The sequence below is a fragment of the Felis catus genome, chromosome B1, assembly GCF_018350175.1.
Source record: "Felis catus isolate Fca126 chromosome B1, F.catus_Fca126_mat1.0, whole genome shotgun sequence".
In the NCBI taxonomy this organism is placed as follows: Eukaryota; Metazoa; Chordata; class Mammalia; order Carnivora; family Felidae; genus Felis; species Felis catus.
Window position 1 is genome coordinate 30,251,745 of NC_058371.1, and position 18,037 is coordinate 30,269,781.

Genomic DNA, 18,037 nt, shown 5'->3' on the forward strand with positions numbered 1-18,037 from the left:
GGGGGCGAGGCAAGGGGAGGGGGAGAAGGAGGCGCCAGCCTCCAACCTGCGAGCGGGAGGTGGGTGGCTGTGGGGCAATTGAAAAAGAGCCGGCGAGGAGTTTCCCCAAAACTTGTCGGAACTCCGGGCTCGCGCGGAGGTCAGGAGCAGAGCGGCGGCGGCTGCCTGGGCGAAGCGAGCGCGGGGCAGGACGGTGAACGCCTCTCCCTCATCGGGCTGCGAGCGCGCCGGACGGACGCCACCACCGGAGCCGACAGCGGCTGGACCCAGCGCGGCGGGAACCGAGGACTTCCCTGAGCGACACGAACAGCTCCGAGAGCGAGAGCGACCGCCAGCCCCAGGTGGCCCGGACCGCACGCCGCGTCCGCGCCGCTCCCCGCGGGCGACAGGAGACGCCCCCGCGCACCGCGAGTGCCTCAGCCGGGCCACGCGCTCTCCCTCCTCGAGGGACAAACTTTTCCCGAACCCGATCCAAGCCCTCGGACCAAACTTGGGGCGCGTCGCCTTCGCCGGGAGCCGTCCGCGTAGAGCGTGCATTTCTCGGGCGAGATGTCCGAGCGCAAAGAAGGCAGAGGCAAGGGGAAGGGCAAGAAGGACCGAGGCTCCGGCAAGAAGCCCGCGCTCCCAGCGGGCGGCCCGAGCCCAGGTGAGTGCGCAGCACGGCCCGGCTCCGCGATCCTCTTCCTCCTCCTCCTCCGCTGGCGTCGCCTCTCCCTCGCCTGCCCGCGCCCTGCGCTCCTGGCGCCTGGCGCTGCTCCCGCGCGTCCGCGGAACCGGGCGGTTCTCGCCTTCGGTGGGGCCGCCCCTCACCTGGGCGCCCAGCCCCACCCGGACGTCCGCACCCCGCGCGTACGGTTGGGGGCGGCAGCCGCGGCCCGCGCCCTCCGGGGTCCGGGTCGCGCAGCACTCCCTGGCACGGCCTTTTCCTAGCGCCCGCAGCTGAACCCAGCCCGGGAGCCGGACCGAAGTGCGGGAACCGAGGCTGGGTGCGCGCTCGTCCGGCGCTAGGAGGGCTTTGCACGGGCCCCGTCTGCCCTCTAGCGAGAAAAGCGGGAACGGGTCTCCACTTGGCGCGCCTGGTTGGGCAGAGCTGGGTGGTCGGGAGAGAGGCCCCGGGAGCTGGAGCGGGTGCGCGGCTGGGTTTGGCCGAGGGGAAGCCCTGTAGGGTCGCGGTGTGTGCGTACGTTCACCCTGATTCAGCCCTGAGATACTGGAACTCAGATCAGTTGAGAGGGATTCCTAGAGGTCAGCGAAGCAGATAAAAATCTAGTCAGTGCCAGGAACCAGGTCTGCTCCAAATAAGTTCTCAGACTTCCAGCTTACCAGTTCTGGTTTTCAGGACCTCCTTGATAAATATGCTTAATTTATGCTCCCAAGAGGTTCCAAAAAGCAAAAGTTTGTCTAAATGTTTGAACCCAGGTGCCTGCTGGTTATATAATAGGATGAAATGGCAGTCGAGGCTTTCTAGAGACAAATCTTGCTTTTGATCGTTAGCACACGGATGTGAATGACAGTTTCACCTTAGATTTCCCAAGGAAGAGCTGATCCTTTAGATATACATTGTCTTGAATAGAGCAAGCATCCCACATAAATACTTGCTTATGAGCGATTGAAGAAGATGCTTAAAAAAGGAGAAGAGAGGGAGACGTATAAGGTCTTTTTTTTTTCTGTCTCGTCCATTCCCAATTGTTAATTGATCCAGATTCATTAAGTCACTTAAAGTCACTTAAAGCATTCCCCAGCACTCCTGAAGAATTAATTCAATAGCACTTGGTAATACTGTGGCTGAGAAGATAAGCAGAAATATTTGTTCCTTGTAGGAAGAAAACAAGATTTGCTTAGTCTTCTTATTGGCATCACTGATAGCATTTCAGAACCTGACTTACTGGCAGGGACCTTCGGCAGGTTTTGAGCAAAACAGAAATTGAACAAAGAGTAATTGTTTGGCCACTGACCATTCCTGTGCATGCTTGTATAATAAGATACTGCTGATCAGATTCACCTTAATTACTTCATGAGGGTATATTGAAATTTTGTTTACTTTTACCTTGTGTTTTGGAGACAAGGTCTGAAATGGGGAGCCGAATTAGCAACCTCTATGTGACTTTATCTATTGTCCTTTCAAAAGTCATCATGGTAAATTAAAGAGACCTTAGATGTAGCCAGAACTGTAAAGTTGTAGAATTATTTGTGGGGGCCTTAGGTCTTTCCCTGTCCTGCCTGTGAACTCTGCCTTCACAAGTTTCTGTGTTCCTCTGTAGGTGGTCTGATGAATTAAACAGGGCATTGGTTTGAAGTGGCATCCCTCTCAGGTAACAGGTTTGCATTTTGTCAAGGGTTTATAGTGGCAGTGCCATAACATAGACATTTCAGATAATCAGGTAGTTCTGTGGGGGGGGGGGAGAGATTTAAGAGCAAGCAGGCATTTCTGTGTCCTACAGATCTTATCTACTAGGTAGCAGCTGTGTTGTGACTACTGAAGGTTCTCCCTTGACACAGAGTTCCAGAGCTTTCTCGGTGGCTCTCTTTCTGCTTTCCAGTCCACGTTGCGATTCCCTCTAAACCAGATAGATTGGCATCTTTAAGTGACATTCTCCCTATTATCTTCCTGAAAATTGAGGTGAACTTGGCTCGGGTTGGTTTTTAGTATGTTTATCTCCCTTTTCCATCAGGGAGTCGTCATCTTTGGGGAGGAACTTTTTACCTCCTCCAGGGCACCTTGGAGGAGGTAAAAAGTCATATAAATCACATAAACCACTTAAGAATATTGATTCTTCATTCGATTTGAAAAGAATGGTCAACTTGAAACCAGCTCTCTGTAAAAGCACGTGGCATTAATAGTATTGCTTTGAAATCAGCGTTTCTCTCCTTGTCATTTTCCTTACAATGGTGAGTGCCAGTTACATTTCCTTATCTTGGGGGAATAAATAACCTATAGCCGTAATGGTTTGTGGGAGAAACTCACGTGCCTTCCTTAACTTCCTTTGCACTCAAGTTCTCCAGGTGTCCTCAAAAGAGCGACTTCTGGTGTCATCACTGTAGTGTTGCCCCTTGATAAGCCAACCCAGATGAGGACCTACGGACCACACCCATCCGTTAAATAGCTCCTGCATAAGAGTCCGTCAGCCCCACACTTGACCCCTTTCTTAAAGTGGCCACTGCAAGTGCACACGCTACATGACGCACATGAACTGCCCAGCCTCTCTTTGGCTGTTATAACATTACTTCACGACAGTCGGGGGAGATGTAATGCTGAGATAATGGCCTCTCAGCCCCGCTGTGTGCTGTATTATATGCAGAGGCATAAACACATCTGTTGGAGGGAAATTTTCAGGGGAGAAGAGCTTCTTTAACTTTCATATGACATGTGTGACTGATATGTGATACATACATGGCTATGTTTCATAGCATCCACATTTTTATACAATTAACTGAATATTGAATTGCACACTGTTGGGGCTGCAGATGTTCAACAGAATTATCTATTCCATAATAGTGGCTCTAATAGGTCCCAAGCCCTTGGTGTCATTGGTTCCTCTTCTTTGCTCAAAATAAGCAACCTCAGCAAATCCTGGGCTTTGTAACCCAGATCCATGTTGTACCAGGGGCCCTGTAACATCCTGGGCCTCCTAGATTCTAGACCTCCCATTCCAGCCTCTTCTTATTGATTTAGTCCAACAGACTCTTCCTATTGAAGCACCGGTTACAAACCCAGAGTTTTTGTTTTGCTTTGTTTTGTTTTGCTATCTGGTCTTTGGCTCTGAGCTTCCCTTATGAATCTCCATTGGCTGATATGTTTTTCTTTCATAAAACACCACAAAGGATTCTTTTCTCTCTCTCTCTCTCTCTCTCTCTCTCTCTCTCTCTCTCTCTTTTTCCTTTCAAGTGACCTGAAACAAATCCGTGACCAAGCTAAGCCGAGTTCTAGAACTATTGTGACTCCTCTTAATCTTGGCAGAAGGAGGCATTTGTGAGTACAAGTGGTGGATAAATTGAGAATCTCAGTATACCAAACGGGTAGAAGTGGTCTGTGTGCTCCCTCGATGACATCACCCACGTGTTTCTTGAAGTGGTTCCCCAGACTGAAGTGCTTGTAAACATTCTTGGATATAAAGTGTGCTGTCACTAACAGGGCACTGTGTGTTTACAGAGCCAGAGGAATGTCCAGCGATGTTTCAACTTGGTTACTTCTGGCCACTTACCTTATGTAATTATTCAAAACACTAAATATCATTGATAAGATGAAATAGGATTTATTTTGAAAAATTATTTTGAAGCAGAAAGAGAGAAACTTAGGATACTGTTCTCATATCTGCAAGATGAGAAAGTAATACTGATGAGGAAAAAATATATATATATAATCAGAAAATATTGAACTAGTATGAGAATAAGGAATACCTTACTACATGCCAGGCACTGTACTGGATGCTTTTATATTCATTAGAATGTTTTTAATGTTTATTTATTTTTGAGAGACAGAGAGAGACAGAGCACCAGCAGGGGAGGGGCAAAGAGAAAGGGAGACACAGGATCCGAAGCAGGCTCCAGATTCTGAACTGTGAGCACAGAGCCTGACGTGGGGCTTGAACCCACAAACCACGAGATCATGACCTGAGCTGAAGTCGGATGCTCAATCGACTGAGCCACCCAGGCACTCTTTATATTATCAATAAGGGAGCTAATATTTATTGAATATCTTAGCATGTTCCAGGCAGTGTAACAGATGCTTTGTGTATTTTGTCACTTGTCCTTTGGGAAGTACAAAAATGCCTCACTGCCAGTCAGCAAAAAGCAGGGTGCCTGGTTCTTAGCTCTTTAGCCAGATTGTCTGGGTCTAAATCCTAGTGTTCCTGCTCCTTAAAGATATCATGAGAAAGTTACCTAATCTCTCTATGCCTCAGTTTCCTTATTTGTAAAAACTGCATAGTAAAATGTTATTATTATCATGAAGTTATTACGAGGCTTAATGAGATAATCCACGGAGGCGTACTGAACATCGCCTAACATGTAGTAAGTGCCCGATACATGGTAACTCTGTTCATAAAATTACTTAAGAAGCAAATCGTCCAGGTCTTTACAAAGGTATTTGATATCATTTTCAAAACTTACCTTTTATGGTAAAAAAAAATAATCCCAAACTGGCTTTAGATTAGAATGAGTATAAATATTAGTATCTACTACCTGTATATATAGAGAAAAGTGGATAAATATGTCAAACACCATAGCTGCATATATGTATTATGAAAACGGTCCCGAATTCAGTCTAAATATTGAAAATAGAGTGAGGTGCAACATAATTTTATCTCTGGCAGAAAGACGTTGAGGTTTCAAGCTATGAGAAGATTTTGAAACACGACTCCTTTGCTGGCAACACTTAAGAGATGACTCTCAAACCTCACTTTATTATATAGAATGCATAATCTTCTCTTTGGGGACTAGTACAAATTGCAGCAATTGAAAGGGAAAGAGTGTGTATGAACATTTTCTTTGTTATCTTTTTATCAAATGTAATAGTATATTGCCAGCAAGGAGCCCAGAATTGAGTGCAGGTGTTTCTAAATATAAATAAATGATGAATATAGGAAATCCATACTTCTCACTCTTTGTACTCTCCCCTCTAGAACCACTAGAATGGTTGTACGTAGTGTTTAAAGTTCTGGGAGTATGACACATACCAAATCGGTATTTTATTAACCTTCTCGGAGTAACAAGCTAAATTTGGCTTTCACAGTCCTGATAGTTTATCGTGTTCTATTAGGACAGAGGAAAACAAACCGGGTGAGTGATTCTGTTTGCTCAAAGAGACAAATAAATGGACTTCTCGTATTTTGGTTAATCCTAGGACTTTCCTCTGCATAAACAGAAAATGCAAAAAAATAAATCAGATAGTTTTGGTTTAAAAACTGATTTATTTTAACCAGAAGACAATAGTGTCTATTGAATATGCTATAAGGTACAGAAAATGAAATTTCCCAAAGGCACAAGTGATGTTTTGGATCCACTGTAATGCTTCACATCCTAATTGTGTGGTTGTGTCCTTGTATGAGTTTTAATAGATTCTTTAAAAAGTGAACTACCAAAATGCCAATAGATGTCAGTGTTTGTTGCTTTAGAAAAAGCAAGGTGTTAGGGGAAAAAACAGAACTTAATTTGCTCTCCATTTTACTAACCTAAGGCTGGCTACTCTGAGAAGTTTGATAACTATTAGGACCCTATATAACCTCGTGTGCTTACACTTTGTTAATGAGAATGCTATATTTTCACATTCCTCTCTTCTAAATATTAAAAGATGCCTCTGCAATAAATTCCTGAAAGAATTCAGAATGTAGGCTGAAAATACACTAATCAGCACATTTTTTTTTCTTTTTTAAAATGAAGACCCAATTGTGTGAGAATGTGGTTACGTCTTGTATTTCTTTTGCATTTTCAAACAATAAATTAATTATGCATGTGTTGTATATCATCTTGATTAGGATTGAACAAGTACACTTTTGAGTCCAACGCAAGGGAGATCCGTGGACTGCAGATCTGGAAGGCCAGAGATAACCAGAATTTTCTTCTTTGTCCGAGTTACCAGTGTCACTTTTCTGTGGCCTCCAGAGGGTGCTCCAAGAGCATCACACTGCTATTCCCCAAAGAATGACTCCCTTTTAACTTTTCTTAAGTTACTTGCATGTTCTGGGCAATCTAAGGGGAAGAGGAGGGTCCTGATTTGATCAGAGTTAGCTGCCTCAACTGGAATTCATTTCCCAGCTAGACCAAATAGCCTGAATTCACTAAGAATTCTGAATGGGAACATTCTGATACATCATCCTGATGATGACCATGCAGTTGTCACTTGCAAGGGGGTGTCCGTGAAATTAATTTTCACCGGCACTTTTTCCTCAGAGAACCTAATATCTCATAAGCACCTTTTAGTTGCCCTTTAGAGCTATTCCTTTTGAATAAGTTCAGAGCCTTCGAAGAGATTTAGTCACATTTAAAAGTTGCATTATGTAATTGAACAAAGGATTTTTACTAACACATTTGCTTTCATTTCTTCACACAGTTTCTTCAACCCCTAGCTTAAATTGTTTAAGAACCCTACTCTTTTTTTTTTTTTTTTTTTTGAGCAAGTGAGCAAGCAGGGTAGGGGCAGGGAGTGAGAGAGAGAGAAAGAGAGAGAGAGAGAGAGAGAGAGAGAGAGAGAGAAAATCCCAAGCAGACTCCAAACTGTCAGTGCAGAGCCCAATGTAGGGCTCAAACTTACGAACCTGTGAGATCATGACGTGAGCCGAAACCAAGAGTCAGACACTTAACCAATTGAGCCACCCAAGCACCCCAAGAACCCTACTTGATAGAGGTACACATTTTTGAAAATGGGTATGAAAGACTAAATCCATTGGACATGGGCTAGTATTGTAATATTGTCACCTCGTCCTTGTCATTTGCTCCTGACTTATTCCACCTGGCATTAGCCATCTTCATTTGTGAGTTGCTCCCATTATATGAGTCCCCTTCTCTTTTTGAAATGCAGTGTAGTTTGCTGTGTGTCCTAGACAAGAAAGGTATTACTGATGGAAAGTAGCCTTTGCTCTGCTTCCGTGTCCCAAATCTTTCATGCCACAACTTCATCAGGCAGGCAGCTGGCTCCTTGGGCAGCTGTTGAGTTTTAGTTTCAATGATGTGAGAGTTAGGGAATGCTTTATTGGGTTGAACCACATGAAATAGTCAATTTTGTAGGTCATACACGACTGACTCTTGTCAATGTCCTATGGTTCAATATTTGGAGTCTCTTGAGTACTTTGGCTTTGTGCTTTACATATTATTTTAAATAATATTATAGGAACAACTTCGAGAAAATTCTTATAAGTTTTGGTAATTAAAAGAGGTTAAAAGTAATATATAAAGGAACCCAGGATAGGATATCATTGAACCAGTGACATTTTCTCCAATAAATGGATCAGGTCATATGATATCCATATAAAACAAATTCAGCATAGAGTGTCAGGGCAAGGAGTATTTCCCCTTGGAGAGAAAAGTGGTGTATTTCTACCACGACATAGAACTTTTATTTTTATTTGACCTTAGAAAACCGTTATCTTGCTTTCTCTTACCCACCATATTTCTGCAGAGATTACAGAGATATGAGAAGGAAATACTGGTGAATGATGAGTAATCCTGGTTTTATTTTATGAGATAATAGGGAAAAAAATACCTTTGCCCAGTTTCACAGTGCTACAGCAACACAAGTTTTCTAGTATATTAATAACTGTGAAATTTATTGTCAAGTGGAAATGCATCTCATTATGATTGGCCTGTATTGCTTTATAAATAAAGTTAAATTTAGATAGAGCTAGGTTTTAAAAAGTGTGTATATTCACGTTTGTGACTGTAAGTCATGTTTGTTATATATAATCTCGTAATTGCAGAGACAAATTGCATTTTTTAAGGTTATGACAGTCTCTTTAGCTATTCCATAGTGAATCTAAAACCAATCTTTAAAAGGAAATGTCTAGATTCCAATTTGGAATGATTTTTTTTTTTCAGAATACATAAATCTTCTAGTGAAATGTTTTAAATACTGAAGGTCTTATATCTAAGGACTCCAGGATTGAAAGCTAAAATTCCTACACATTTTGTGATTTATATTTTATACTTCAAAAATATATTCCAACCTTACGTAAAAAAGTGATAATATTAATTATGCATAGAAACATGTCTCTGTTAATGCCCTGAGGGTTTTTTTTAAGTTGTTTGTTTATTTTGAGGGAGAGAGCATGAGTGGGGGAGGGACAGAGAGAGAGGGAGAGACATGATCCCAAAAGTAAGTTCCCACCATCACCACAGAGCCCAATGAAGGCCTTGGACCCATGAACTGTGAGATCGTGATCTGAGCCAAAGTCGAACACTTAACTGACTGAGCCTCCCAGGTGTCCCTTAATGCCCTAAGATTTTATAACTGAAAGTTTATTTCTTAGCTGTGTAGTATGTCATTTATTTTGGAATTTTTATTCATATATAATAATAGGAAATCACACTTACATGTGAGCTGATAAGGAATGCATCCAAAAATCAAAGAAGAAAGAAATGAGGGACATAGATGTTTAAAAGAAAACAAAATGCTCATGAGAAAGAGAGCTTTCTTTTATGGAGATAAATGTATGTGTTGCTATTTAGTGTTTAGAAATATGTATTTTGTGAATCAGATGTTCTTTCTGTTCTTTTTTAAAGTTAAAAAAATTTTAATGTTTTATTTATTTTGGGAGGGGAGAGAGAAAGAGAGGGAGAGAGGGAGAGGGAGGGAGGGAGGGAGGGAGGGGCAGAGAGAGGGAGACACAGAATCCAAAGAAGGCTCCAGGCTCTGAGCGGTCAGCACAAAGCCCAGTTCGGGGCTCAAACCCAGGGACCGTGAGATCGTGGCCTGAGCCGAAGTCGGACACTTAACCGACTGAGCCACCCAGCTGCCCCAAATGTTCTTTCTGTTCTTAAGTTTAGCAAGACTTACACAGGTTTCTGATTGTCCCTGAATTTGCTTCTTCTCCCCTGTCTGCATCTTATTCCTTGGACTTTCTGTTGTATTGGAGGACATTTAGGGGAGGAGGAGGGGGTTGGTAACTTGCTCTAATAGTAGTTGATGTAAAGGAGGCTCGAGGATAAGGGAAGTAGGTCATTTTGGACACAGCACGCTGTAGTTTTGTGTCTACAGTGTGAACATTGGTATCGTATTTAACATGGCTTAGTATATGAAAAAGTGTGTATGTGTGTGTACCTTCCCTTCCCCCCCTTCCCGCTCAAACATGGGAAGTGTTCTTTCCAGTTATGAGTTTAAACTATATTAAAGGTTATGGATATTTAAAAGAAAGGGTTGTTTTGTGTTCGTTTTGTATATTCACGTAATATGTGAGGATATAGTGAGACTTTTTTGGATGGAGGCGATGCCCTATCCATTTGTAACCTCAGTTAGGGTTGGCCCAGACAAAAACGTGTACCTGTGTAGCCAACGGTTAAGTGAAGCTCAAGTCAACATTTTAAGTCATCATTTTGATAATTCTGGTATCTTTTCTCCAAACACACTGGAGTGAAGGATATACAAAGTAGGGACAGCATTTTAGATCTGCATCCGTATATTCCACAGGGGATGGGACGAAACAAAGTCCCCCTAAAAGGGACACGCCTGGGCCCACGCCCTCGTGGATGCGGCCCCACTGCTGCCCCTTCAGTGATCCTCCCTTCCCCCCGCACCAGCACTATCCTGACTTGGCCCAGCACTCATGTTGCGTTCTCCAAAAAGTATCTGGCCGTTCGCCTCAAAAGTGAAAATCCCTTTTCTGAGTGTGGCCACTGAGAAGGAAATTGGCTCTGTTTTTTTCCTAATTAGCAGGCCAACTGAGAATTCCTGTATTCTAATACAGTGCGGCTCAGGACACAGCAGCAGGACAATTTGACCGTGAGCAGCACCAAGTGGAAGTTTCTGGGACACCTGAATGTTGGCCTGGCTTAGTGACTGGTGCGTCCCTCCTCCCGTGGCTGAGCGGTGCCGGGTCAGTTCCATCAGAGCCTGGCTGAAAGGGTTGTGTGCTCCGACTGTGCAGTCGGGAGCCACGGTCTCCCTGTCACGCATCCCCGGTGGGGTCGAAGCTCTTTAGCCTTAGTTTGCATGTGTCCCCAGTGTGGAAAATAGTATGTAATTCACGCAGTTCTGAGGAGTAGTGTTGGGTGTTGTGCTCAGTAGAGAGTCAGGACTAAATGATGGGTTTTATAGGGTTTGCATATTAACAAAATCTAGGCATTTTTTTTAGTGTACTTTTCATCTCATGGTATCCTCTTGTTCTGTATGTCCGAATCAATGTCTGAATTTTAAGACCTCAGAAGACAACTTTATAAATACATGCTCTACATCTTTTCCTGGGGTCATATACACAGAGGTCCCTTGTAAATGATCATGTTGTTGGTAGTACACATCAAGTATTTATTTGGCATAGATTCTGTAGCTTTGGACCATTGGTGAAAGTTAAATGCCAAATGTGCAACACGTTCATAAAAAGATGAGCGGATATTCTTAACCTGAGGTTTAGCTTGAACTTTGACCTATAGACAAACTCATTTTTGGAGAACAGAGTAACACTAGTGATGATATATTTTTTAATTTTTTTATTAAAAAGTTTTGTTTAAATTTTTATTTATTTTTGAGAGAGAGAGAAAGACAGAGTGTGAGTGGGGGAGGAGCAGACAGAGAGGGAGACACAGAATCTGAAGCAGGATCCAGGCTCTGAGCTGTCAGCACGGAGCCTGATGCGGGGCACGAACCCACGAACTGTGAGATGGTGACCTGAGTTTAGGCTGGACGCCCAACTGACCGAGCCAGCCAGCCGCCCCACTAGTGGTGATGTTTTAGTGAATTGGTACAATAATAGGCTATGTGCACTTGTATTTTAAATATTACACACACTCTTATTCTTTTAAAGTATATAGCAATTAATTCTTTAGAGGTAGTGTTCTCATACCTTATCTCCTGTGTCTTCATGGTCAACGGTAACTTGTATTGCACATAGTGCCTAGTAGAGTACTTTACATATGAATTTATAGAATAAATGAGTGAGAATCATTTTCTGTATACGTTTCCTATTTTGTTTCCTGAGCTGAAGGATAGATAATTGTATTTATAAATTGATTTAATTGGAGCACATTGTGTTGTAAGCTATATTAAGTTTATTATCTCACAAAATTTTTCATTTGTCTATTGAGTAGACATTATTTTGTATGTAGGTATCACAACTTGCTTTTATATTCTTTTGGTATTTTCTCTCTTCTCTGCCAACAGAGTGACAGTATTTGTGCTAAGCACACTATTTCACTATTTAAAATGATAGTATTCCCGATATTCTCCACTTTAAGTTATTTTTAAATAAATAAAAACAGGGAGCCTGCTGTGAAACCCAAGAAACGGTAGATTTTTATAAACAGTTATAACAGCAGTAATATTGAAAATTATTGTCATCTGTTTCTGAGAAAAATATTGAAGGCTGGTGTACTGTCCCAGAAGGATTAGTTCAAATACAGAAAATAGATTGTGATTATAATTCGTTTTAGTGAGGTCACCTTGCTATATACTTGAAGTCTTCCCTGGGGGTGGGGGGTGGGAGGGAACTGCTCATGCATTATCCATTTTGGGAAAGAGTTATATATACAGGAATTATGGAAATGAGCTGGTGGGTTTGTCAAGAGGAAACCAATTATTTGAATGCTGAGTTGAATGGGAAATGAAATACATAATTTTCCATATATTAAATTGAATAGAAATGGGAGATGTATGTCTTAAGGATTGTGTTTTGTTTTTGTCATTTTTTACATGCCGACTATATTGTATGTTCTCAGTTGCCCTTAACCTGAAGGAAAGGAAAAATGTCAATGGAGATAGTTATTTTATATTTTTGATACTTGGAAAGCACCATGAGAATTTTAAATGTTGTGTACATTATTTATACCCATCAAAAAGGACTGGGGTTCACTTCTGGAAGGCAGGCAAGACAAAGGCCATTTGTTATCTTTCCCCAGGAATTAACAATATAGGCAGCATAGTCCCCAAGACCTCTATGCATTTATTCTTGTCTCAGATCAAATCTACGCAGGACTCCATCTACCAAGGGAACTTCTAAATTGGACCATGCACGGTGAAAAAACTGTCACCACTTACAATATCGTAGTGATTAGAGAATAAATATTCACAAAACTTAAAAAGCTCAGTGAACGCTTTGGTGAAAGCTTTTCACATCCAATTCTGGCGACTGCAGTCACACTTTGTAAGGTAAAGATATGTCTCAGTGCTTCCCTCCACTGTATGTTAGGTTTACTCCATCCTACCTCTGGAAATTGTGACAAAAAGGCAGGACACAGCCAACCTCAGTTTTGCCCTGAGTGCACCAGTATGGGAATAATGCTCCCGGGAGCCAGAAGGGTAGTAGCGATTGTCCTACAGGGACATGATCTAGACATACCAGTTGGGAGAACTTCTAGGCGCCTGTGCCTCTGACATCACTGGATTCCACGAGAGAGGCAGCCGCAGAAGATCTGAATGCCCTTTTTGTCATTTGAGATACGTGATTTTGCAAAGTTACTGCTGACCTTAACACAGATGCCCTTTTGGGATTTGTTTCTGTGAAACTTATCAGCAGCTGGATGGCATAGCTCCTGAATAATGCTGTTGCTCTTGAGCAAGATAAGCTACAACTGCATCAGGAGAACAATTTATTCATCCCCAGTGGTGTTACCATTCTCACATTAACTCACAGAGAAAAATAACTCTTTGGAAGATTCACAGTGTTTTGCTTGTATTAGTGTGTCAACTCACTATAAAATGTAAAGAATATTTCCTGCTCAGAACTTGTAAGAGTCTAGTTTTGGGTTATGAACACAGCAGTTCTTTGTTGAGACCCTGGACAAATTAAGTGAATAATGGACATCCTTAGAATTGTCATGTTTCATGGTACGTTTGTAAGTAAAAGCCTGTAATCTTTTTTTTTTTTAATTTTTTAACATTTATTTACTTTTGAGAGACAGAGAGAGACAGAGCATGAGCCAGGGAGGGGCAGAGAGAGAGGGAGACACAAATCTGAAATAGGCTCCAGGCTCTGCGCTGTCAGCACAGAGCCCTACGCGGGGCTCAAACCCATGAACTGTGAGATCATCACCTGAGCCAAAGTCAGATGCTTAACCGACTGAGCCACCCAGGTGCCCCAGGCCTCTGATCTTTAAGTGGCGATGATGGTTTCATGGAAAAAAATCACTCTATTTCTGGTCACCCAAAGAAATGAGAAATGGGAAATGTACATATGGATATACATACCCAAGGTTCTAAGTACTAAATTTGCACATTGCCTAAATATGTGGCTCTGTGCTTTCTCTGGGTACAGACCTTCTTTTCATTTGCTTTCAAAAGGTATGAAGTAATTATACTTGAAATTTACTAGAACTATCTTTTCAATGATCAGGTAGAGTTACTTTTTATGAGATTGCTTTTATGATTATTAGTCCCATAAATAATATTTCAGGAGTTAGTATAAGTGCCGAGTGATAAAACTATAAGGATGTCAACATGTGTATGTAAATAAATAGGGAACTTTCCACATTCTATCACCATATTTTTTTTATTATAGAAGTTTTTTGTACGTAATTTCAGTTTATCCTGGGTTTTGGTTTTTGCTTGCAGGACAAAGGTCAAACAATCTCGGTTCTACTTGGCGCATTTTATTTTGTCATTACATATATATATATATATATATATATATATATATAAAGTTTATTTATTTATTTTGAGAGAGACAGAGAGTGTGAGCAGGGGAGGGGCAGACAGAGAGGAGAGGAAGAATCCCAAGCAGGCTCCGCACTGTCTGCTCAGAGCCCGATGCAGGGCTCACACCCGCGAAACTGCAAGGTCATGACATGAGCGGAAGTCACGAGTCAGACACTTAACTGACTGAGTCACCCAGGTGCCCCGTGTCATTAATATATTTTAATTTTTAGAAAAATAAACCACTGCTTTCACCCAGGAGGTTTTTAATTGAGTGGTCATAGATGCACATCTTAGCATTTTACATCTTTAGACCTTAAACCCCATAAGGTCACATCTGCCTCATGTATTAGCACATCACCGGGGGCCAGCACAGTGCTAGAAGCATAGGTGTTGCTCTTAATTTATACAATGATTGAATGAATGAGGCAGTATTGCTAATTTGCTTAAAACAATGAGTTGTGGAGTTTATGGGTAGCAGTTTAGTTACTATGTTTCTATCAGTCAGGAAGGAAGTATGAGCGCAAATCAACGGTACCAGTGCTCCATGGATTTATTCCTAAATTGACCATTCATTATTTTTCTGGGTTCAATTTGCACAATCTATTTTAAGGCTCTCAGTAAGGAACAATCAGTGCTTAAATTATTCAGACTAGTGAATAGAAATTAGAGGTTTATTCAGTCTACAGTTCTTGCTAACATAAAATGTTTTTGTTACCTTTTTCTCTTAAGTACATACAAGCAGTGAGGAAATTAAGTTAGCTAATGCGGTTTAAGGAGTTACTGTTTGTAAATACTGAGACTATTGCCTGGAACCTATTGCTTGCTATGTTAGAGTTTGCTATATAAATAAATAACCATTATTCTGGGGAAGTAATGAAAACAATCTTCAACAATATTAGTACTGCCTAAACAGTCAAATCTTTTTTAAAAAATTTTTTTATTAGAAAAATGTTTTTAATGTTTTTATTTATTTTTGAGACATAGAGAGACAGAGCATGAGCAGAGGAGAGGAAGAGGGAGAGGGAGACACAGAATCCAAAGCAGGCTTCAGGCTCTGAGCTGTTAGCACAGAGCCCAACGCGGGGCTCGAACTCACAGACCGTGAGATCATGACCTGAGCTGAAGTTGGACGCTCAACCCACTGAGCCACCCAGGCACCCCAACAGTCAAATCTTAAATACAACTATATTAGTCCTGGGAAGAATCATTGAATGTTAGAACTGAAGAGGTTATTTTAGAGATCATCTGCTTGACTCACGTCTTTTTAGATGAGGAAAACACCAAAGGCCAACAGGAGACTCACTCCTGGCATTAGAACCCAGGCATCCGGACGAGGGTAGGGATTTTCATCACTGTAATGCCTTACTTTTAAGTCTAAAATTGGCCTTGTATGTGAATTCAACAGTACTTTTATAGTGTTTTGGGTGTGATTATGCTTCTGGATGAGAAAGAGATCTTTTTGTGGCATCAGATAGCCGTTTGGAGAACATCAGTGGTATGATTTTAATTATTTTGAGGGTTGCAGTAAATTTAAATAAGCCAAACCTTTATATCTATTTGTTCCTTGTTACGGTAACTTGTACCCAAGGGGGTTCAATAAATATTGACTGACAAGATGAACAGTAGAGTAATATGGGAGAGGAGGGTAATGGGTGTGTGTGTGTGTGTGTGTGTGTGTGTGTGTGTGTGTGTGTTATCTGTCTCAGTGCTCTGAAACTTTCCTGGCACTGACGCCTTAATGCAAGAGGTTCTAACAAGAATGATCTGTGTGGGCCTTCTGGACATCTTTGTAGAAATGATGAACGTGCAGAAGAGAATTGTGAACACCTTTGTCTTCGCAGCTGCTCTGAGACCAAGTCACTCACTTGCATCTGTGAGCCGCTGACCACTAAGCACTGTGACATTTTATCACTAACAACCTGAATTATCTTTGACCCAGAGACCTAGGGGTCAAAGGTCTCTTAGTCCATTATTACATTTGCAGAGTGGCCGTTCAGTTTGCATGAGGAAGTTTATTTATATCTATTTATTTAACTTTTTTATTTTTACTTATTTTTTTTAAGTTTATTTATTTTTGAGAGCGAGAGATAGAGACAGAGCATGAGCAAGGGAGGGGCGGAGAGAGAGGGAGACACAGAATCGGAAGCAGGCTCTTCTGAGCTGTCGGCACAGAGCCCGACATGGGACTCGAACCCACGAACCATGAGATCATGACCTGAGCTGAAGTCAGATGCTTAACCGACTGAACCACCCAGGCACCCCTATTTTTTTTAAAAGACTTTTCTGTTTCTTTTTTTTTTAAGCTTTATTTTTGAGAGAGAGAGACAAACAGAGCATGAACAGGAGAGGGGCAGAGAGAGAGGGAGACACAGAATCTGAAGCAGGCTCCAGGCTCTGAGCTGTCAGCACAGAGCCCCATGCGGGGCTCCAACTCATGAACCGTGAGATCATGACCTGAACCCACATTGGATGCTTAACCGACTGAGCCACCCAGGCGCCCCTTATTTAACTTTTTTGGAGTGGAGGAGGGAAGTAGGAGGAATGAGAGATGTAGTTGTTATTGTTTCACTCTTATAGGATTAGTTTTAGTCCCTTTATTTGTAGGATTAGGGTGACATCCTAAAAGAAAGGAAGATCCCAAAGAGTTAACACATGGTGTTTTTTGTACGGGACTAACATGGAATATCCTAAAAGTTCCTGGGAACTGTCATCAAACCAGACCTTTACAGAAAAATGACACCCTACAGGTTGTAGCAGGGAGGAGCTTTGCCTTGAGGAAAATGCAGATCCTTTGAGGGTGGTAGAAACTCATAGTTTGCTGATTCATATTCGCACATTAATGAGGGACTTAAATAGTGGCTCGAAGGAGACTGAAAAGTTCATTTGGAACCCGTCCAGGGAGCTGGGAGGACAGACATGTGCTGATTCCCAGCCAGTCTCGGGTTGAAAAGCTCTTCCGAGTTATAACCAGGAAGTACCCTCAGGCCAGAGCTAGGAGGGCTGGAGGGGAAAGCCTGGCTTCATTGTGTGTGTGTTTGAGCCTATAAAACTATATAATAAGCAGCCATCTCCTGCGAGGAGGAGGGAAGAAGGCGCACCAATGTGCTGGTGTGGAAAGGGCACTGTTCAGGCAGACAGTTAAGAGGAAGGAGTACTGAATTCACATGGTTTGGGCCATCATTGAAAATGGCTGCGCTTGGGGTGCCTGGGTGGCTCAGTTGGTTGAGCGTCCTACTGTTATGTTTCAGCCCAGGTCATGATCTCATGGCTTGTGGGATTCTCTCTCTCTCTCTCCCTCTCTCTCTGCCCCTCCCCCACTTGGTGCTATCTCTCTTTCAAAATAAATAAGTAAACTTAAAAATATATAAATAAAATGTCTGGGCTTCATATCCTTGTCTAATGATTAAGAGGGTAGATTTAGATTAGGTGAAAAAAATTAGATCTAAAAGAAAACTATGATTCAAAGTCTGTATTTTATTTGGTTGGTGGTCTCCACAAGGCTGTCCTGCAAAACACCGTGTAATACTTTCCTGGTACGTTTTTACTCAGAGGCTTTAGTAGCGAATATCTTTTCAAAAATCCTAAGGTACTTGAAAAAATAATAGCTTTGTAAAGTCTAGGCAGGTAACAGTTTTTATTTTTTTGTAGCCAACAGTTTGTCTTCTCTAAAATTTTTGATAGCTAAACTAGGAATGTGGTTAATTTCTCTTGCAAACACCAAGATTTGTTTAGGTATGTGATTATTTAGTGAAAGTATAGAACATG

The 18,037-nt window shown here is 41.9% G+C and overlaps 1 protein-coding gene across 12 annotated transcripts in view; it reads left to right on the forward strand.

Moving 5' to 3' along the window:
• The window catches only part of NRG1 (neuregulin 1), a 1,111,639-nt gene that overhangs the window by 886,462 nt on the left and 207,140 nt on the right, over nucleotides 1-18,037 (forward strand). For 6 of the 12 annotated variants that reach the window (XM_019828380.3, XM_011281428.4, XM_019828381.3 and 3 more), the window contains exon 1: nucleotides 408-646. The exons of the other annotated variants lie outside the window; for them this stretch is intronic. In XM_019828380.3, the coding sequence (XP_019683939.2) occupies nucleotides 550-646 (97 nt within the window). In that variant the 5' untranslated portion in view covers nucleotides 408-549. Of the gene's footprint in view, nucleotides 1-407; nucleotides 647-18,037 lie in introns of those variants that run through there. 12 annotated transcript variants of the gene reach the window in all.